This window comes from Manihot esculenta, chromosome 5 (genome assembly GCF_001659605.2).
Source record: "Manihot esculenta cultivar AM560-2 chromosome 5, M.esculenta_v8, whole genome shotgun sequence".
NCBI lineage: Eukaryota > Viridiplantae > Streptophyta > Magnoliopsida > Malpighiales > Euphorbiaceae > Manihot > Manihot esculenta.
This window is the reverse complement of record NC_035165.2, coordinates 3,286,702-3,308,144: the sequence shown is the minus strand read 5'-3', so window position 1 is coordinate 3,308,144 and position 21,443 is coordinate 3,286,702. Positions and strand designations below refer to the sequence as shown.

General features: G+C 33.9%; 3 protein-coding genes and 1 non-coding gene across 8 annotated transcripts; all 4 read right to left on the bottom strand.

Moving 5' to 3' along the window:
* Positions 1-1,779: 1,779 nt before the first annotated feature.
* LOC110614373 (peroxisome biogenesis protein 16) lies at positions 1,780-5,368 on the bottom strand. Its single transcript, XM_021755892.2, has 8 exons — positions 5,042-5,368; positions 4,448-4,505; positions 3,870-4,086; positions 3,476-3,777; positions 3,129-3,397; positions 2,895-2,962; positions 2,740-2,801; positions 1,780-2,626 (listed from the first exon to the last, which is right to left on the bottom strand). Exons 1-8 carry the CDS (start codon positions 5,108-5,110, stop codon positions 2,565-2,567), a joined length of 1,107 nt encoding a protein of 368 aa, XP_021611584.1. The 5' UTR covers positions 5,111-5,368; the 3' UTR covers positions 1,780-2,564.
* A 2,175-nt stretch (positions 5,369-7,543) lies between these two features.
* TRNAL-AAG lies at positions 7,544-7,624 on the bottom strand. The gene has a single exon. It is a non-coding gene; the product is annotated as a tRNA-Leu (tRNA).
* Positions 7,625-8,008: 384 nt separating this feature from the next.
* Positions 8,009-11,811, bottom strand: LOC110615859 (ATPase GET3A). Its single transcript, XM_021758037.2, has 7 exons — positions 11,095-11,811; positions 10,651-10,775; positions 9,892-10,042; positions 9,131-9,241; positions 8,749-8,887; positions 8,527-8,642; positions 8,009-8,386 (listed from the first exon to the last, which is right to left on the bottom strand). The coding sequence occupies exons 1-7, from the start codon at positions 11,356-11,358 to the stop codon at positions 8,210-8,212; spliced, it is 1,083 nt and encodes a 360-aa protein (XP_021613729.1). The 5' UTR covers positions 11,359-11,811; the 3' UTR covers positions 8,009-8,209.
* Positions 11,812-11,945: 134 nt separating this feature from the next.
* On the bottom strand, positions 11,946-18,639 carry LOC110615858 (SPX domain-containing membrane protein At4g22990). Of its 5 annotated transcripts, XM_021758034.2 has the most exons (12): positions 18,489-18,617; positions 17,799-18,063; positions 17,535-17,609; positions 17,302-17,422; positions 16,535-16,870; positions 16,232-16,372; positions 15,328-15,782; positions 14,874-15,172; positions 13,927-14,114; positions 13,056-13,246; positions 12,416-12,549; positions 11,946-12,281 (listed from the first exon to the last, which is right to left on the bottom strand). In XM_021758034.2, exons 3-12 carry the CDS (start codon positions 17,585-17,587, stop codon positions 12,043-12,045), a joined length of 2,157 nt encoding a protein of 718 aa, XP_021613726.1. In that variant the 5' UTR covers positions 17,588-17,609; positions 17,799-18,063; positions 18,489-18,617; the 3' UTR covers positions 11,946-12,042. The 5 variants fall into 5 exon arrangements, 4 of the variants coding, with proteins under 4 accessions (XP_021613726.1, XP_021613727.1, XP_021613728.1 ...); XM_021758035.2 differs by lacking the exon at positions 17,799-18,063 and having other exon boundaries at positions 18,489-18,639; XM_021758036.2 differs by lacking the exon at positions 17,799-18,063 and having other exon boundaries at positions 16,268-16,372; positions 18,489-18,638.
* Between the last annotated feature and the right edge of the window lie 2,804 nt (positions 18,640-21,443).

Sequence of the window (21,443 nt, the reverse complement as noted above, 5' to 3'; positions counted from 1 at the left end):
GAACTGGTAGAATCAACAATACCAACTAGATTTTCCTCTTCAAAAATTAAAATCTAGATTAATTGCAATTATTTTATACATAATAAATAGATTTTTAGAATGCGATAGTAATGACACCTATTATAATTGATGATTAAAAAATTTTTAAATAGATTTGATTCACTATAAATTTAAAAAATATTAAAATTAATTTTATTTATTTATTACATTAGAAAATTTAGCTCTCGATTGATTCAAAATGACCTATTTTCAAAAAAGTTAATTTTTTTGAAAAGTACACTTCTAAGAAAATTATTTTTTAAAAAGTATAATTTGAATTTCTTAGAAAATAAATAAAATGTATCTATAAAAATAACATAAATATCATCACATTAATATATATATATATATAATATTTAAAATATAATATTCAATTTAATATTAAAAAATTATATATTTACTAAATATTCAAATTTTCACAAATGAATACTCTATTCACATAATAATCAATATATAATTTTTTTATGATAATAATAAAAATTATCATAAAATATAAAAAATATTTATATTTAATTTAATTAATTTTTTTATTTGAATGAATATATAACTTCAATAGAATTATATCATAAATTTTTTCACACATTATTATTTATCAATAAATATAACTTTTAATTTTCTACTAAATTTCATCTAAATATTTGAGTTTAAAAAAATAAAAAAATAAAAAAATAAAAAAAAAATAAAAAATAAAAAATATAATTTGAAGTTGCTTAAATTGAATAAGAAAATTTACTTTCCTCGTAAAGAACACAAATCAACTTTTAAAAAAATTATCGAAAAATTATATAATCATGTTAATTATATAAATTAATATTTCATATTTTTTAAAAAATTAAATTTCTCTTTCTAAATTAGCCCAACCAATAATATCTTAGAACCTGTCTCGGACCACCATGTTTGTGCACAATGATTGGATTGGGCGAGAAAAGCAGGTCGATACAGCGGACGGAGATGCAGACCGGTGACTTTGTACGAAGTCGGGTAAATGTTGGTGGGGATCAGATGCGGTCGACCACAATCACCATCAAGTGTGTGGAACTGGATAGGGTAACTCAGCTGGTTGAAAATGACAAAAACCAATACACCACGCCTAACTTGTAGTGTTCGCCAACAATATCTAAAGGGACCCATTACCGGTCTGAAGGCTCCACCATTCATCTGGTGGATCCCACCACACACACACAATGCCATCTTTCTCCGTTATTGGATTCTTCAATTTGGGCCCGGAACCTACCATAGAATGGTGGTGGTGGATCCCACCATTTTCACTGGGTCCAATGAAGCATCAGCTGGGCCCCGCGAGGAGGAATTTCCACATGGCCACATCTATTAGGAGGTGTGGGACCCACCACCCCGGGTAGGCCGACGATGGAAATGGTCACAGATCCACACACTGTGGGCCGCACCCACTTGTCCCAAGAGCAGATTTGGATCATTAGATGGGGCGGGGACCCCAACACAGGTGGTCCCACGTGTGTGTGCTGTGTGCAAAGGACCCCACAGTATGCTTTACCCCAGCACGAACTTTGTATAGTGTGCATCACCGCCAGCTAATTGCAGTTCCGCATGCCATCAGTTTTAGGTCCAAGGCAATCCAATTTGCTGATGCATGTTTCTTGGAGTGCAATGGGCCAGGCCTACTTACCTTGACAAAAAGGCCGAAACGATGGGGCCACATCCCACAAAGAGCTTTTCAGTTTGAAATTTCGTTCCTTCTGGAGTTGGGACTTGAGATTGAAAGGAATTTTTTTTTTTTTTAAAGAAATATTTTAAATACTATACAAAAAATAATTTAGAAATAAACAGCAACAACAATAATATCAAATAGAAATAGACCTTCTAGATCATATGATCCAGGCGAATCAGATCAGTACGACTGAAGAACCAGAACAATAAGCACCTTTCTTATCCCTCCAACTTCTCTTTTGGCCTAACTGTCCAGTGGCTAAAAGCATATTAGCCACTTACTAACTAGGTTTGAGTCCCCACTCTCCTATTCCCATGCTTAGAAAAAAAACTCCTTATTCAAATTTATAGAAAGATCAAGTCTTCTATGAACTCGTTATGTTTAGCCTTGCACATATAAATGTATTATGCAGAATTAACTGTTATACATAAAGCAAGACAAGCACCTGTAACTAGTTTCTTAATTCTCAGAATAAAGAATGCCCAATTCTTGCTAATAGAAACTTACTGCACTACAAGCCTTGAGCATTTCACACCTACACTGGAAACAACTTAATACCGTCTACAAAAACAAATTTGTATGCATACACTCTTATGCATTCTGAATCTGCATGTATCCAGTCTAGAATATCTGAGACCAGTTTTTTTCATCAAACACAAGTTTCTTGAATTTCTACTTATGACACAGGGAATATGGCCAAATCATTTGACAGTTGTAACCACAGCTGAACTAAAAACTACTATAACAATAAACCTCTAGTAAAATTCTACAATTTGATGGGTATACTTCACCTAAACAGTTGAGAATTATCGGAAGACTAACTTCATGCAGATTTGTCTCACGATCCTGACATGTACGTGTAACGAGTCTGAGCTCCAATAACAAGCTCAACAATTTTTGCTGCAAATTCAAAGGTATCAAGAATTTGAATTTTTAAGAAATAAATTCAATTAAAATACATGATTCATGAACATAACAAAATTTGTGAACTCGAGAGAATGTACAAAACACACCTGTTAGAATCCCAATTAGAGGAATAGGTTCCAGTAGTTTTTCACTGCTTTCAAGTCTTTGTCTGAAATGATTGACAAGCATTATGTTGGTTTTTGGATTATTCCAACCAAGAAACTGCAAAAATTAGCAAGTAACTTGGACAACGCATCAGTACCTGGTGTACTTGCTAAAGAATGGATCTCTCATAAGGTAAAGTGCCCATTGCAATTTTCTTCTTTTCAACTAATTCAAACATAAGATCAACACCTATTTAGTATTGAATCTATCAATCACTGACTAAAATTTTCATGCAAAAATTACTTCAACAGTCTATTGCCAGACATATCCTCAATGCTTAGGAACTGGATGCATAAGAAAATTGCAAGATAAAATCCTATGGAATCCTAACCTCGTCCTGTTCAGAGACAGAAAAATGGAATGGTTGCCCTTTTCCTCCATGCATTGGCTTTGTAGCTTGTGTTAGAAAGCTTATTCCAATGAGATCCACAGCCAGGGAAAAGAACCAAGGAGTCCAAGATCGAATTCCATATTTTCTGATAAACAAAACATAAATAAGAGGTCTTGTGATACAGAGCACCTCTCCCAAGACAAATAATGCTCCTTGTAGACCTTTCTCAGATAATATTGTGGAAAGTGTCATCCTATCAACCATTGGAGCTGTAAATTCATAATGGAAAATATTAATGGCAACAACATAAATTTAATGAAATCCTTAAAAGTTGAAAAAATAGTTACATGGAGGCCCCATAATTGCATGCTGATGTTGAACCCTACTCAACCATACTGGGTCAGATACCATTCTAGCATTTTGTCCAAACCTGCTCAATGCAGACAATGCCCTCCCTTCTAGATTCCATGGATTCCGTCCATTAATGTCTCCTAAATGACTAGGCCCATGATGGTTTCCAGGCTTTGGAAAACCCCCAACAGTGTGTTGAGAAGATAAATTTGACTGCTTCTCAATATTTGGTGTCTCTCCTCCATGAAGAAGCATCTTATATCCACTGTTCCGAAACAAACCCAGCCTAACTAACACCCTAAGCAAATGACCATTTTGATTATAGGCACAGAAAAATAAGCCAGAAGTGAATAGGACAGAGGCAAACACAGATTTACAATGGCAACTTACTTCAAAGCTTCTGTAACAGCCATGAAATTCCATTTCTTATCTTCACCAAAATAATGTTCTGCTGTAACTTCAACTAGCGTTTCCAAGTCCTTCATTGCGGATATGCACAATGAATAAGGGAAAGAATATGGTTCTACAGAGCCAGGATGCCATTGGGTTGGAGTTGTATCAATTATATGCTCGTTGATGGCAGTGATTATGCCCAAGATAGCAGTTACTGCACATGATGACTAAATTGATCAATTCAACAGTTCGAGGCAGTATAAAGGAGGGGAAACAATGTGATTGTAAATCAGCCTGGTTATTTGCTGGAAATAAAAAATGGAAAATGCATGAAACACAAAATTAGAAACTTAAATTTCTTAATCTTTTAACCCGAGAAAACAACAAAATTACATTCAGCAAATCCAACAGACACAGGTTTACTTCAATTAAGAATTAACTATGGAATTATAACTCTAGCAGAACTCGCACATTACTTGGGCAGCATTTCCATGATTTTTTTTTCCGGTAAAAGGAAAAGACCCAACAAATTTTTAGCTCAAAAGAAGCTAAATGTTACCAAAGTTTCACAAAACCTGCTTCTGGTCCTATCTCTGAAGCAGAAAAGCGCTCTGGAAGAAGCCATGTTAATCCCTGCACAAATATTTTCAATACAAAATCAGATATTACTCGGATATAAAAACAAATTCCACAGCCAATTCATTAGAGTTTTCCATTTCTGCTACCACACGGTGGAAATTCAAACAAAATAAGTAATAAATGAATTTCTTTTTCTTTTTTTAAAAGAGAGACTTTAAGGCATGAGCACATTCTTCTCCCCAAGGGCCTAATCTTTTATTTCCCTTTCCTCCCTGGTGAACAATCTACACTCATTACAGACGAGACAATACCAGATTAATACCAATTATTAGTTGCAAATATAGCCAATTATACGTGCAATAATTTGTCAAGAACTACAACTACTAAATTTTATGGGAGATAGGGACAAGTCAACTAAAAAGCATATCAACCTGAATTCAAATTAAAACAAGTCTCTAGAGCAGTCTCTCCATCAATGCAGAGAAAGAAAAGAAAACCATTTGAAGCCAAAATGGATATACGCACACCAATCTATACACATATTGTACAAGAATTTTTGCAAATTAAATAGTGACAATGATACAGCTTACATTGGCAAGAGATTCCAGCGAGTGGACATAGTCTTTATTCGTCCTAACCCATCTTTTATAAGCCTCCATGGATCAGAATCTCTATCCAAAGCAAGAAAACAAACAGAGAGACTCAGCTCTCCAAATCCCAGAATTCAAATACAGAGCCCGATCCTCAATTCCAGGAGCAACTCTGTATGGTATTTCTAGTGCAAATCACCCAGAAAATGGAACCCTTTTCGTTAATTTATCTATAGAGTTGGATTTGAAGAGGCATGGATGTGAACAGGAAGGCTTGCGAAAGAGGGAGAGCGGACAAGTGAAATTTTTGTGAGAAAGATGCAGGGATACAGTTATGATAAGGCGTAATTTTCATTGCGAGGAAATGAGGCACCGTTGATCTGCCGAACATGTCTGTATCCCTGACCGTAGGATTTTAAAACAGCGAGTTCTGTGGTTGTGATGTTGGTTAAGTTTACAGTTATGTGGGGAGCGTAGCACAAGATCATACTGTGATAAATGAGACGATGTCCTTTTTGTGCACCCCAACAACTACCGATTATCTCATTAAACATAAAAGGGAAATTATTTTTTTCGTGGTTTGAAGTATGATATAATCAATACATTTATTTTTCAATTTTTGAATTTTACTTTTATTAAAATTAAAAATCTTTCCATTTAATAATTCAATTAAGTTAATAATTTAATTTTAGTTAAAAAAATTAAAATATAATTTAAAAATATCCTTATCAATAATAAAAATTATTTCTACCCCTTAAATTTTCAAATTCTCTTAATTTCTTTTCAACCACTAAATCATCTTCATCTTCTTTAAATTTTCAAATTTTGTTTATTATTCATACTGATCAAAGAAGATAGAACGCAATTCATGTTATAATTGTATTATAATTTTCTTAATTTTAAGTTTTCCTTTGATGCTCTCCATGTGCAGTGGGTATGAACACAATGTTTATTCAGACATACATATGAGGAGTTTCTTGAACGTGGTGTGCTTCTGGTGGGTCATGGAGCTGCAGGTTATGCTCCAATCCGGTTTAAGGAAAAGTCCTAGATTATCAAAAACTCATAGGGAGAAATTTGGGAAGAGATGGGTATTATAACACACAAGATAAATTGGAATTTTAATAGAATACATGGCAGAAAACGAGCTTGTTTCTACTTTTCCCTAAACAGCATTGGAGAAATAGTACACCCTAAAACTCACCAACGAATAATACATGCCAATACGATTGGTATCACTGTTCTACTCTTAATCTAAGTTCATCACTGTTCTGCTCTTAATCTAAGTTCAACAAATAATTGACTGTTGAACAGCGAGAGGTGCAAGATAAAGAGCAATATAAACTACATGTGATTGCAAACAACGAGAGATGTAAGCAAGTAAGTAATAGCGAACAATGAAAGATATAAGCAGTAAGGAACAGCGATCGGCAACGCGACGTAACTGGCGATAAATAGTGGCAAGAATGATCTCCATTGGACTTTGATTTTTGATAATTTAAATTTTAGGAAGATTTACAATTTAGTTCTTGGATATTATCATTATTAACAAGTCAGTTTTTACATTTTCAGAAACCTATTAAAACGTTCTTATTTTTTCTCTTCGTTAACAAAATAGTCATTCCGTCTATTTCTATTTTTAAACTCCTTCCTCCTCCTCATCGATTCTTTCTCTTTCTGCTTCTTCTTTTTCTTCTTTTATTTATTTTTTCTTTTTTTTCTCCATCATCACTATTTTCTTCTTCTTTTAACTTATTAATAATGGTAATATCAAAAAACTAAATTATAAATCTCCCCAAATTTTATCCATTTAAATTTTTTGTTAAATTTATTTAATTTTTTTTATGAAATTGAATTTAAGATTTTTTTATTATTTTGATTTGTGAATATATATATTTTTGTTTTAATTTATGGATACATTTTATTGCTTTAGTTTTGTTAGTTTTGTTTATTTGATTCTTTTGAGAGAGAGTACTTATTTTAATAGAATTAAAATTTAAAAATTAACTTCTAAAAAACAATATTTTAGTCATTTTTTTTACTAACCATATCTTAAAAAAAAAAAGATTTTCATAAAATTAAAATTTAAAAATTAAAATATTAAATTTTAAAAATAAAAAGATAAATTTATTAATTATACTATATTTTAAGAATGAAAAAGTAATTTTTTTAAAATAATTAACTTTTATTCTTTAATACGATGCAATTATTTTACAAATAATTAACGTTTATTGTATTTTATTATTTAATTTTCATTAGAGTTTTAAGCATTAAGCATGAAAGGATTCTGTGCAAGTATTAAGCTGTTTTGCATTATTACATATATATATATTTCTTTTGTCATCGATAAAAAGCACACATTAAGATTAGGGGTAAGATCGAATTCGTATTAAAATCATTATAATTTTAATAAAATTCTTAATTTTATATAAATCTGATTCGCAAACTTCACTTCAAATGTTGATGCAAAAATAAAGCTTCCATAAAAAATGCAAGAGATAGTGTTGAGAGTGGGATTTGAACCCACGCCCTTTCGGACCAGAACCTTAATCTGGCGCCTTAGACCAACTCGGCCATCTCAACTCTTGAGCCAAGTTTCCTGACATTTAGATTTGGCACTGTCAATAATCGCTTCAAACTTTAAGAAACGCACTTATCTTAAATTTAAGAAAAAAACTACAATAATGTGTTTGTCAAAGAACATTATTTTATAGTGCTTGCTATAACTTTTCCTTTCATTATCTTCAAAGCTCAATTTTTCTTTTGTTTTTTTTTTTTTAAAAACAAAACAGATATCTAATTTCAATTCAAAGTAAATCCACATATGTAAAGAAATAAAAAAATCCAATTCATTTTCAATTCAAGGCATGTGTTGATGAAAATCATTTTACCAGGTTAGGGATAAAAATCAATCTCAGAACCCCAAAACACAATTTCATGCAGGCATAGTTTCTTTCTTAAGCAATATGAAAATGAAAATTTATTGTAAATATTTAACGATCTAAATGATACAAAAACGAACTTATTTTGATGTGAAATGTATAAAATTAAATTAGTTTACCATAAAAAAAACGAACAAAATTACTCTCTCTGCTTTTCTTTTAGCAGCTGAAGTCAAGTAGATGCCATTTAACTGTGATATCAGGGAAAACGAGCAAATGAACAAAATTACTCCGTCTGCTTTTCTTTCTTAAGTATTTCTAGCTCTCCCTCAGCATCTGTCAATTGTCGCCTTATGGTGTTTATTTTTCGTTCCAAATCTTCCACAGTGTCATGACTAGTGGAAGGCTTATATGGAGTCACAAAACGACTTGAGAAAGCTTCCAGAGCTTCAACCCCAGTAACCTATCATATCATATGCAGCTCCCACTAGTTAAACTTATTCACTGCCTCCAGAGATGAACAATTCAAAAAGGTAATAGCAAGACTTAAACTAAGATATTCCTTATAAAATTCTATTCACAAATGCTACTATATAAGCTTACCTCGTCTGGCAACAATGGCAACTTGGTGATATGGAAGTCGTCATACAACATGTAGAACTGATCAAGGTACTTTTGTTGCATTCGCATTCTTGCTTTGAGCAATTTGGATTCAACATCTACAATAATAACATGACCGTTTAATATTTCACCTTTCCAATATTTTATTTAAAGAATACCATAAAATGTGAAAGGAAGGCCTAGATGATCACATAGAAAATGCACCTTCGTCACTATAAAGTACTTGGTTAATGAGAATATTATGTGTATCTATCTCAAATTTGGTAAGTTCCTGCACCAGCCTCTCTGTTTCATATAGCGAGAGGAACTCTGGGATGCAAACACAGACAAAGGTTGTCATATCCTGCCAAAGAAGAAAACAACTGGATTACAAATAAATGAATATTGCACAACAAAAAGAATTACAAAGAAATCTCACAAATAGGACGCTTCGATCGAAATTAAAAAGCAGGCAAATCGTAAAGAAGAAGAGACAACACAAGACATTAGATGATTCAGCAATCCTTGTTTTACACTGGAAATTTACTAATATTTTTAGTTCATCTGGATCAAGGTAAGAGAAAATCATGTGAATGGGAGATCTTACCGGGTCTTTGAATTGCCTATTCACTTGTTCAATCACATCTTTCATGCCCTCAAGTCTTCCCAAAAGGGCATCTTCACCAAATTCATCATCAATACCAAACATACGGGTCATCTATAATGAATAATATCAATCATATCAAACACATAATTCTACTAGTAATAGACTATGATCAAAGAAATAAAAACTACAAATGAGATTAAAGATCTAAATTTACTTAGATTATGATACCAAAAGTCTCCACTGAATATATTTTACATTCCTTCTTTCAAATGAGCAAAAGCTTATATTCATGTATGATAGTAGATGCCAATGTATATTCATGTATGATAGTAGATGCCAATGTCCAAATCTAAAGCATGTACTATGAATTTTATCTGCCCATGAAGCCATCGCACAAATGCAATAACACCATAAAACCAGCACATGCATTCAGTTCTTGAATCATGATATCTAACATAGAAATCCACCAAATACAGTATGAGAATCAAATAAGATAATGGATATAGAAATCAACACCTTTTATAACCAGTACAATACATTTATCATCATCGGCTATAGACTTCCATGACTCGTTTGATAGGAAAGTTAACCACTTTAATTAAGATAAAGAGGGAGTCAAAACTAAAACAAGAGATGAATACGGATTGGTAAAAGACTGAGCATAGTGTAGCCTCACTCAAATTTCCAACCTACAATTCAGTGGAAGGAAGCCCAAAAATAAGCCCTTGCTTGAGTTCTGATCATATTACTCAAAGACATACCTGACTCAATAAACCACCAAATTTACTTTTCAAAGACATCATTTTCTCAAGGCCCTTCTCTAAAGTTGATGGAAATTGTAATAGCCTGAGTGTATGACCAGTTGGAGCAGTATCAAATACAATAACAGAGTAATCCATTGTTTGCACCAATCTGCAGGAAATAATTTATGCATAAGGCATGAGGCTAAATTATTAAAAAACTAAATTGGCAATTTGGTACCCAACATATGAAGCAAAGTTTATGAAGAGAATGCATGTGTTAAAAAGGAGAAATACATAAGAGTTGATAACATATCATTAACTCCACCACATAATGCATTTATTTGAATTTGTTTTTCTTTTCTAATATAATGAATAATGATAAGTTCACTCTTCGAATCATTTAAACAATTAAATAGAGTAAGCAAACCATGTAAAAGAATTTCCTAAAACAGTCCAGGCAACTATTCAATGATACTCCTCTACAACTATGCAATACAACTCCTGCATTATGACTAAAATTTTAGTTATGATTATGGTTAATCTATTGGCCTTTGGCTAGCTCACTAAGACGTGCATTACAAGCTAACCCCTTATTTGTGATGATAGTTATCATAAAAAGAGTAAAACCATCATATCGAAAAGGGGAAAAATTGTAAAAATCTAATATGAAAAAAGAGTAAACACAAAGCTCTTAGATCATAGGAATCATTGATCCACTAAATGCATTTGCCATTTGGATGTCGCAACATAATCAAGATGTGGAGACATAGTTCTCACTTCAACATTTCTGCAAAGCTCATAGCCTCATCGATTCCAGGAATTGCATTAGCTAGCTCAGAAAACACAGTGTCCATTCCATCATTTCCACCCATGTCATCGTTTTCAACATTAGCATCGACTTCCTATATAGTATTACACCAGACAACAAGGTCTTAAGATATTGAAACAAAACAAACATAAACTATAAAATAACAGTTTTCCTGAAAAATGAACATGAGAGAAACGGTTAAAATCCAACAATAGTAATGAATAGAAATAACAATACAAGGATTAAGAAGAAAAAAAAAAGTCCAATTCTGCATATTAAATTAAAAAATTATCAATGAAACAACCATAAAGACGCTGAATTGGTCTAATGGGCATTCCTCTACGTATTGCAGACACCCAAATTCACATAAAAACAATAAAGCAAAAACATAAGCCCAGGAAATAAAAGAGTACCATAGCATATAAATTGGTATAGCCATTGATCAAAGTGGGGATCTTGGTGAATCGTTGTTGAAACGCATCGCTAAGATTGTGAGCAGGGTCAGTTGAGATGATCAATACAGAGGATCTGACCTTAGACAAAAGGATCGAGAGAATCGAACTGGAAGTGGTTTTTCCTACGCCACCTTTGCCTCCGACAAAGACCCATTTGAGGGTGATTTGCTCTAGTATATTCCGGACGGATCCTTCAGGTATCTCTTGATCATCTGTTGCCATCCTTCTCTAACAATGTGATTCCTTGTCCCAATTCTCTCTCTCAATTGCTCAGTTCAAAACAGAAAATAGATCCAACTCGATGTACAAACACAACTTATCTTTTTCTTCCTTAATATATTTTTCATGTAATATGAGAATATATATATATATATATCCTTCAGTTTTATGCTAATTTTATGTTAATTTTTTTTTCTTTTTGGATTTTTCTTTTTTATATAATGTAAATTTTCTTTTTAATTTAATTAATACATTATCATCATATCACCCAAAAAGGTTAAGGCAAAGATAACGCCGTAACGGAAACTTTCACTTGGTCGTAAGACTGGAAGACCGTGCCCAACAGACTTAACTACTTTTTCTCATAAATTACTGTTTAATTTCATTAAAAATATTTTAAATTTATTTATTCTAAATGCCATGCGTTAAGTTGGTAATTTATCTTAAAAAGTTGGATTGTTTTTAGCGTTTAAACCATAAACTGGGCTCAAACCAAAGGGGCCAATCGATTGACAATTGGCACAGCAAACTGCTGCCGGAAATTGCCTGGTCTACCGCCACTTCTCGTTCGGTTAATGTAGAGGCGGATATGAGAAATATGGACATTTTACATTGCATTAGCAGCAAATATTAGATGCTTGGAGATTGAGATTAGTCTGTACAATATGTGATGAGAATGGATGGGAATCAGTAGAGAGAATTGTAGGTGAAGCAGGTGGCAACAATGGAGGAGATACAGATGAAGAGTGATGGAAGTAGAGTGGCATTCAAGAGCCTACTTTCACTTAAATATCCACTCAGTGTTATTGTTCCATCTGCAATCACTCGAGCCAAGGTTCCTGCTTCTGTTGAAAGCAACCCTCCATTGTAGGTCCCTCGAGCAAGCCTTGATGACATTACTCGAGATAAGAGTGATAAGTTCACACCTGGATTCATCAAGCAAGTGGGATCTCAAAATTGTTAAGCAATCCAATGAACCAGAGTGATAGAGTATGACTTAGTGCTCAATTTAGAAGATACTAAAACAAAAATTTTCAATGTTTCGCTAACAGAAAACTACCTTCAAGGACTTCAGCTGATACGAATGTGATCAGAGCTGAGCCGACATATTGAGGCACAGAGTAAGGAATCAGTATATTGAAGCTTAGAAGTATACCTATGCACACCATAATTTCAGATGCTAGCAGAACCTGCCTGCAACCAGATTTTCCAAAACATGAACTATTTGGGAAAGAAAGTAAAATGAATTTACAGCATGAAATTCTTAAATGACATAGTAAATTACAGATTATGTTTTTGCTGGATGACAATGACTTGGTGTTTATTTCACAAAAGCTGATAAAACAGAACAATTATACTCTTGAGAGAGCCTTGCAGACTTGACTACTCAGGCTTGACTGGAATAGTGATTTTATTAAACCAAAACTGTGTTTCTGAGTTTGTAATCAAATAATCTTTCAAATGTAATTTTAGGACATAGTTCCTCCCAGATTATTAGGTGTTTATCAATCTCTCATCATATCTGATAATAGTAAAAAGTTTAATGAGTAAACGAGGCATGCCAAAGCCAGCAAGGAAATAAGAAGATGAGAACTTCCAATACTGCAGCCTTCACCTTACTAAGATGCTCAGAGTTCCATGTTCTTTTATTGAGGAGGAAAAAAGTAAGGAGCTCTTTTCTCCCCAGTTGAATGTTTTACCTCTCTTCAAATTTGTTGCTGATGTAGCTTCCAACGAAAACATTTACAGGAAGCACTGTCAGCCCAAGACATGCGAGAAAAATTGCTACGCTGCTGGGTGACCATATAAAGTAATACCCGGTGATGACACTTGATTCAGCAAGTAAAATCTCCATTGCATATTTAAGCATAAAATAAATGAATAGCTGCACCTGTAAGTAATAGAAAGATTCAATTTCAAGATTGTGTTAGACATCACAGTATTTTAGATCAGCAAAAGGAATGACCACATATTGGACTAGCTCAACAGGTTGAATACAGAATCAACATGCTCACTTGATCATGCTTATAAATTATAATGCCTGGTTCCCTCTAAACTACAGATAATTAAACCTGAGAACAATTATCATTTATGCATCAAATCAACAATATCAATGCACTTCAATATGTATACCACATCTTATAGTTGGTGCTAATTCTGGTGTCTACTTGTTGTGACAGATTATTTCTTCTTTATTTGTTCACAAAACAATCAAGAGATCATGAAAGAGTGTAAAATTAAAGCGACTATCAACTAAGCATGATCAGAAGCATGCCAAGTTCAAGTTTCTCTTCATCAATCCTTTAAACAAAAGCGCTAAAAAGTAAGTCTTCCCTTTAACATAAAGTTGAAAGTGCTTGCTATGTACACTCGTTTGCCTGAACAGCACATATTTTTTGCAGTAACAGATGCACAAATACAGCTATATGGTGGAAAAGAAACATAGACTTCTTGTTAACTTGGATGGTTGAATTAAGCTTCATGCAGTTGAGAATCAAATGATAGACATGGACAAAAATGAAAAGAAACACAGAAATATATACAAGTCTAGATAGGACCAAGAGTTAACACCTTCACTGATGGTGTGAGCAGTCGATATGCTGATACAATTGAAGTGACAGGTTCATGACTTCCCTCAGAATCTTCATCACCATCCTCAATTTCTTGGCATACACCTTCATCTTGATTCTCAGCTTCTGCTTTCAAAAGCAATGGCTGTGTAAAACCACTCTCTACAGCGCTATCATTCACAAACAGCCCTGCATAAAGAACATTTGAATCCTCAAGAGTCAAGTAAATATCAAGGCTACAGAAAGAAACATTTGAAATTTTGTTACCAAAATCTGTAAGCTGCAAAAAATTTGAAAAATGAAGTTTTCAGTAGGTCCCAATTCCTTCAGCGTAGCTATCTCATTACCTAACTTTGTAAGTAGACATACTTTGTTACAATGATAAGTAATTCTTTTGTTACAATGTCAAGTAATTCTCATATACCATGAGGTCTAGCCTGCTCTGGTGGACAGTTTTGAGAATATGAAAACAGAACACCACTAACTTAGCATTGGTGTATACTTTCTACTGCTTCACTCTGTTTGGCGTCAAGTTTCAAGGTAAAAAAGCACCGTTCAGAAGGGCAATTTTTAATATTTAAGGTATACTCCAAATGTATGGTGAAACAAGCCACTTCTGATATTTAACGTGATTAGGAACGTCGTGTCAACAAGGACTTCAACAATTCTCATAATCAAATTAGTCAAGAACTTAGGGTTATGGTTCAGTTTTACTGAGAATTTATTTGGGAAACCATAGAGTATTTTCTAGTTCTTTTCAGTCTTAACTCTTAGACCTGCAAGCTGTCCTGCATGCCACCCTCATGGATGGTATATGAGATGACAGACAAGAGTTCACAATGTTCACAACCATCAGTCCAGTGTAAGAATTAGAGGGTGATCAAAATCATCATGCTGAAAAAAGGACTGCATATCCAAAATTTAGAAAAGCTCATCATGTTGACAAACCAGAATTAGTTTGTTGTGGCACAAGTTCTTTAGTCTCATGTGAAGGTTCTCTAAAAGAAATCCACAGCCATAGTAGGTATGCAAGCCATGCAAAAGCCATCACCCAGCCAGGTAAAGTGTCCTCATTAAAAGTAAGGCTGTATATCTTGAAATTAGTTTGGAATAAGCAAGCAAGAGCTGGACCACATGCCATGCCAAGTGCACTTGCACTGACAAAACCTGCAGAAGCCTGCATTCTCAATTTGAGTGGAACACAATCACTGATGTAACGCCTGTTAACAGCTCTTGCAGAGCCTAACCTGGAATATTAAAAACAAACAAAAGAGTCCTACTTTAGAGCATCAGGAAACTCCATAAGAAAGCATAAAATGCAATAGCAATCCAAAAAAAAAAAAAAAAAATCTCATTGTCATTTCAGTGCCCAATTAATGAAAGTATCAATGAAATCACTTACCCGCAGAAAAGACGACCAATCAGAAGGACTGATATTGAATTAAGATCATAAGCCAGTGCATATAAGGTGTTCCCCGCTAGAAGAATGATGCTACTAAACACAAGAGGTCTCAAATATGACCTATTTGACCATGCACTAAAATATATAGAAGAGAACACCTGTGCAACAGCCATTGACCCAATAATGACACCACAAACAGTTGCTGCAGCTCCAAGGCTCAGGGAGTAGTTATCTGCTGTTGGGACAATAATATATGTGTTGACCATATAAAGAAACGTGTTTACCAGGTTCAGCAGAAGTGACATAAAATGATAATTCTGCTCAATGAAAGAGTCTTCGGAGGAAGTTGGTAATTCCTCTTGTATAATGAATGCATGCTTCCCCAAGTACTCAAGGAAACTTGTCGAGTTTGATAACTTGTTTACAGCTGCTCTAATAGAATCAATGATAGGATCCTGCAAAATTATTCATCAAATGTCAATTACGTAGGCAAAGTACTTTCTGAATCAATATAAAGACAGATGCTATTACATGCTCAAGTTTGGCATCTCATTTAGACTCTTTACAGGATGGTGAAAAATTGCAAAATTCAAGGCATTACAGTTTTAAAAGGACAAACAAATTACGTTACAAGGATAACCACTTGTGTCAATATTTTTTACTTCAAAGTACTTTAGTGTCAATAATTTTTATGTTCAGAGTTCATAAATTGCAATGCAGATAATGTGACTCAAGGCAAGCATGTTTGCGATTTCTCTCCATTGAAATGATTACTTTTGTTTTCTCATACACCAACAGAAAAGGAAATGCTGCTAAATGCATTGGTGAAGTACAATATGAAGAATGGCCACGAATACTTGGACGCTATTTAAAACATTAAGAAAGGATAAAAAGAGGGCAATACTACGGCATATAATTTTCTATAGATATGAGAAAAAACCGGGTGGCGTAATGAAGGCTGATCATATATTGATATGTGGTTCCCCTCGTGATCTTGGAGATCTGCAAGGTTGCGAGATATGGCTCCAACAACAGCCTCAATACCCTGCATGTTCAGCCACTCCATATCAAGTACCAAATTAAGAACACAAAACTTCAACTAGGTACATGATGAGCCAAAATAATTCCAGGTACTTATTAACTTAAACTAATGATTATTGTAGAATAAATATTTTGAAGAGTACAGTTTGCATGAAAAGCATATTACCACATGCTTGAACACCTGCTGCAGCTGCGAATAAGGATGATTTGCACGGGTTTTAACATAGTAATCAGTAAATCTATAGCCAAAGCGCTTATCAAATTTCTTCAGAATCTTTCGCAAACCAGTAGCATTCATCTCAACAAAGAAGAGGAGCTTTAAGAGATCCTGTCCAACTGCTCTATATGCTTCTCGTAGTTCAGGTATTTTAGAATCATCTGATTGCTGTAAAAGAGCATTGTGCTCTTGCTGTAAAAGAGCATCATGCTCTTCTCCAAGATTCAACAACCTGCTTGCTAATAGCCCTTGTTGTTGTATCAGAAACAAAACAATCTTTTCAATCTGGATTGTTAAAAGGGCAGGGAAAAGTGAATCTCTCTTTTAAGCATCTTGCATTCCAATGTAAATAAAAGGATAAGGTATGATAAAATAAGAATCCTAAACTGCAAAAAGGCTGTATGTCTTGTCTGAAACAGTAAGATACAGGAACTACTCTTTCAAACGAGAGGGAATAGTGCTATTGGGTATAAAAAATCATATCTCAAGGACATTGAAAATTGATGAATCAAGTAAAACATTGAATTTTGCAAGGTAAGAAAAATGTTCCTGATCATCTATTACCGAATTGAAGATACATAGAAGAAGAAGAAGAAGAAGAATAATTTAACTCAATCAATCATGCTTTTTCCTATCATGTCAAATTATGATTTCCCGAGTACCCTTTTGCACTAGTTACATAAAATTGTGAATTATTCATGTATAGTTGTAAACACCTGACAGTCCAGCATTCTTGAGAAATCCTTGAGAACATAGTGTTGATTTTCTGCTCCAACTTCAATTTGTCGTGTATAACGGTTGACTTTCTTCTTCAGAAACTTATAGTTAATATAGTATCTGAAAATAGAATATTCATAATAACTAATATTAACAAATTGATTTAAATAAATGGCAGAAAAATTATTTTTAAGTTGAAAGCCAACTGATCAAAGTTGTCGCAACAACATACTCTCGCCATTCTTCAATTTGATTTTCTTTCAACTTCTTCCCGAATGCGACCATCCTTTAGAATAGAACCAATACACTACAGCAACAAATAACTTATCATAAGCACACGAGACACTATGAGACAAAATTAAACAAATCTTACAACTGGTTCAGACTTTCTTGACATTTGTTGCGATTTCTGCTGAGTATTAGAATTGAAAGGAAAAAAGAAGTCCTCAAAACAGAGAGCAGAATAATCATTACAAAACCCAAAACTTTATCGTACGTATTAATTTAACTGGCAGTTGAAAATGGGGAGATGAGACCAAACAAACAGGTGATGTGCATGCGGCTGAAGATTTGCTAGCTCAGGGACAATGATAAGAGAAACCCAGCAGCGAATCTAGACGGAGAGAGAGAGAGAGAGAAATCGCGCGAAATTTGTAATATAGTTGGGAGTAAAACTAATCAATTCACGAGGGGCAGGTGTACACGTCATTTCACGTGACCGTCAAATTTCTCCATGCCACGTATCCGCTGCATTCTGGCCACTTCTTTTTAACAATAAAATATATATAAAATTTTAAATTGTGGTTCTCAGTAGTAAATATTCGAAACGTAATTAAGAGTGCAGTAATACAAAAAATGTAATGAAATTGTCTTTAAAACTCTTAAATTTTCATGTCCAATTTCCGTTTAAACAAACAAAAAAGTTTTTTTTTTGCCCTTTCCCACGGGAGCAGCAACTAATATGGATAATGCTTTTGGCAAAAAAATATGGGTAATGCTGAAAACGAAATATATATTATTTTTTTTAAGAAAAAGCTTGGTGCTGCATGTGATTCTAAAAGGTAGATGAGCTGAGAAAGAAGGAAGCTGCATGGAATTCTATATATCTAAAGATAAAGAAGCTGCATGCACATATATAAATTTCATTTATTGTGTATATATAACTGAGTGAGTTTAGTTCACTTACAGCAGCTGGCTGAGGTTGGAGGGTGAAGAATATAAGCACTTGTTGAAGGAATTGAAGTTCTGGGAGAGCTTGCAGGGGGAATTAATGGATGAGTATATATTGGAGATGAATGGTAATGGAGAGACTCTCATGTGATGAGAGAAAATAATAATAATAATAAAACACGTGTCAAAAGGATATTCTTTGTTGTCTCTTAAAATAATGAAAGGGCACATCAACAGCTGAAAAAATAATGGGGTAATGATCATGTGATGGCAATTAGAAAAGGGTAATAGGAAGAAGAAGAAGAAGACAGGATTAATAAGGTTAAATGTGAAGGGTATATTCTGTGGTACAAAACTTAAATAAAAATGGCGAAACCAAAGGGAGAGCGACAAGGCAGCTTAAACACAGAAGAAAGAAAATAAAGGACGCTTGACTGTATGTGGGAGTGGCTTGCAAATGCATTTCCACTATCAGACAAACATATCTGTTTCATTACTACACAACACAATCCCAATCACATCATTTTATTTATTCATATTCTACCAAATAAATAAATGAGTAAGCTTTTTGTTTTATGTTAAATGGAGAGGAGGAGAGATTGTGAGTAGGAAATTTTTAAACGGGATAAATAAAATTAAAACTATATTTTATTAGCCGAAAGAAATTTGGTTTAAGATATGGGAGGAGATGGGTCTTTATATAAATAATTATTACTTTCATTATCAACTATTAGATATGTTGAGACTTTAGGGAAAATCATTGACATGAAATAAAGTAACTCCCATTCTAATTATAGTCATTGTCTAGAATATATAATTATACTCCCATTCTAAAAGAAAACAATAGGTTAAAATTTGAAAAATTTTATTAAAATTCTTCAAAACTTTAAAAAATGAGTTTCAAATAGGAGAAAGAATATTTATAATAGAAAAAAAAATTTTAATATATAAAATTATAAAAATATCTAAAAAAATAATTAAAATACAAAATTAATCCCTAAACGGTAGAATTTTCGTCTCGAACTTTGTGACAGACTTGCAGCCCTCGTCACACTTTTGAAAGTTGTGCGTTTTGAAATTTCCTTTTCGAAAAGTTATTGTGGGTCTCCATCAAATATCGACAACAAAAATTAGATCCGGTCCAAATCTGTCGTAAAGTCCAAGTTTAGTTGCTCTGTGTCATTTCCTTCCACTTGTAAAAAACTCGATCTTGATGTGTTATTAGCAGATTAGTACTGAAATAGATTCGCCACGTTAGACGTCTTAAAAATTTTCATCTCATTTAGGAGGTCAAGAATATAGACATTGTCATTAATCTTCTGAATGATCTAAAATAGACCAATCTTCTGAATGATCCGAAATGGACCAATCTTCTTGGAGTCGAGCTTTTTCTGTCCTCCACCACATTTCTTGTGTAAATATACCATAACTTGGTTACCAATATTGAAGGACTTGAAACATCTATGTTTATTAGTTGTAGCTTTATATTTGTCATTGGTTTCTGTGAGGCATTGTTGTACCTATTTGAAAATATCCACATGATGCTATGCCAAATTACTTGTTGTAATATTGTTTGTGAGAATCTATAAGAAGGGCACTAAGGTCAATTGCTATGCCAAATTACTTGCTGTAATATTGTTTGTGAGAATTTGTAAGAAGGGCACTAAGATCAACTGTATGCACTAGGACTTTTTTGTACACAACTGCAAAGGGTGATATCTTTGTGGAGCTATGGACAACACTGTTGTAAACAAATTCTGCTTGGGTAAGAACAAGATCCCAAACAATTTTCTTATTACTGCAGATGCAGTGTAGAAGATTGCCAAGCGTGTAATTCATCACTTCAGTTTGTCCATCAGTTTGGGGATGGACAGCATTGCTGTATCGAAGTTTAGTTCCAAAATGTTTCCATAAAGTCATTCAGAAGCGAGCTAGAAACTTCACATCTCTGTCAGAAGTAATGGTCTTAGGGATGCCATGTAATCGAACAACTTCTTGGAAAAATAATTTTGCAACATGAGAAGCATCATTAGTTTTCTTGCAAGGAATGAAATGCGCCATTTTGGAGAATCTGTAATAGAATCAGATCCACTTTGAGTACGTGGAAGACCAAGAACAAAATCCATAGATAAGTCCTCCCAAGGATATGCTAGAATAGGCAGTGGAGTGTATAAGCCCGTATTCTGCGAATGACCTTTCTGAGTTTGACAAATTAGGCACTTCTGGACCATCTAACCTATATCCCTTTTCAATTATGGCCAGTAAAAACGCTCCTCCAACTCAACAATAGTCTTATCACGCCCCAAATGAGCCAGTAAAAATGCTCCTCCAACCCATCTGACCTGGGAGCTTGGATGATTCCTTCACTATCCTTGAAAACTCCTTCAACAGTTCTTTGACGGGTGGTAGTAAAAATGGTGCATCCTCTGATGCGCCTGTTGCTCTCACCAATAAAGTCAGTATGCCTCCAGATTTCTCAACTGCACCTGATAGTCTTTGCACTCTTGTGAAAACAGCAACAACATTCTTCCCTTCCACTTTAGAATGTTTTGCAGAACCGGAAGGCAAAATAGTAATCTTCTTCGATTCCATATAAACATGTATAAATTCTCCTTCCCCTTATACAATGCATCAACATTAAACTGCCAAGGGTGACCTTGCAAAATTCTAGAGCAATCCATACACACAACATCACAATTAACAAGTTCAGTGTAAGATTTACCGATCAAGATAGGCACATTGCAGATTCTGTTGACCTCAATTGTCGGACCTTCCTTAATCCATACAACTTTGTATGGCGAAGGATGCGGCTGTGTAGTCAATTACAATTTCTCCACCAATTGCTTAGCTATTAGATTCTCACAACTGCAGCTATCTATAATTAGCCTGCAAATTGCTTCTCCTACTAGACACTTTTGCCTGGAAAATCTTTCTCTTTTGCGTCTCCTCCTCCTATTTTGTCGAGTATAAG

What these genes read in the sequence shown, in the direction of transcription:
- LOC110614373 (XM_021755892.2), bottom strand. Translation starts at nt 5,110, where the DNA reads ATGGAGGCTTATAAAAGATGGGTTAGGACGAATAAAGACTATGTCCAC. An exon ending in AGAGATAGGACCAGAAGCAG is followed by an intron (nt 4,087 to 4,447) that starts GTTTTGTGAAAC and finishes CATCATGTGCAG; the next exon opens with TAACTGCTATCTTGGGCATA. An exon ending in TTCTTTAGCAAGTACACCAG is followed by an intron (nt 2,802 to 2,894) that starts GTACTGATGCGT and finishes CAATCATTTCAG; the next exon opens with ACAAAGACTTGAAAGCAGTG.
- LOC110615858 (XM_021758035.2), bottom strand. Translation starts at nt 17,587, where the DNA reads ATGGTCGCATTCGGGAAGAAGTTGAAAGAAAATCAAATTGAAGAATGG. An exon ending in CAAATTGAAGAATGGCGAGA is followed by an intron (nt 17,423 to 17,534) that starts GTATGTTGTTGC and finishes TTCTATTTTCAG; the next exon opens with ATACTATATTAACTATAAGT. An exon ending in ATTGGTCGTCTTTTCTGCGG is followed by an intron (nt 15,173 to 15,327) that starts GTAAGTGATTTC and finishes TTAATATTCCAG; the next exon opens with GTTAGGCTCTGCAAGAGCTG.
- LOC110615859 (XM_021758037.2), bottom strand. Translation starts at nt 11,358, where the DNA reads ATGGCAACAGATGATCAAGAGATACCTGAAGGATCCGTCCGGAATATA. An exon ending in ATACCAATTTATATGCTATG is followed by an intron (nt 10,776 to 11,094) that starts GTACTCTTTTAT and finishes AATACTATATAG; the next exon opens with GAAGTCGATGCTAATGTTGA. An exon ending in ATAGGCAATTCAAAGACCCG is followed by an intron (nt 8,888 to 9,130) that starts GTAAGATCTCCC and finishes CTTCTTTGGCAG; the next exon opens with GATATGACAACCTTTGTCTG.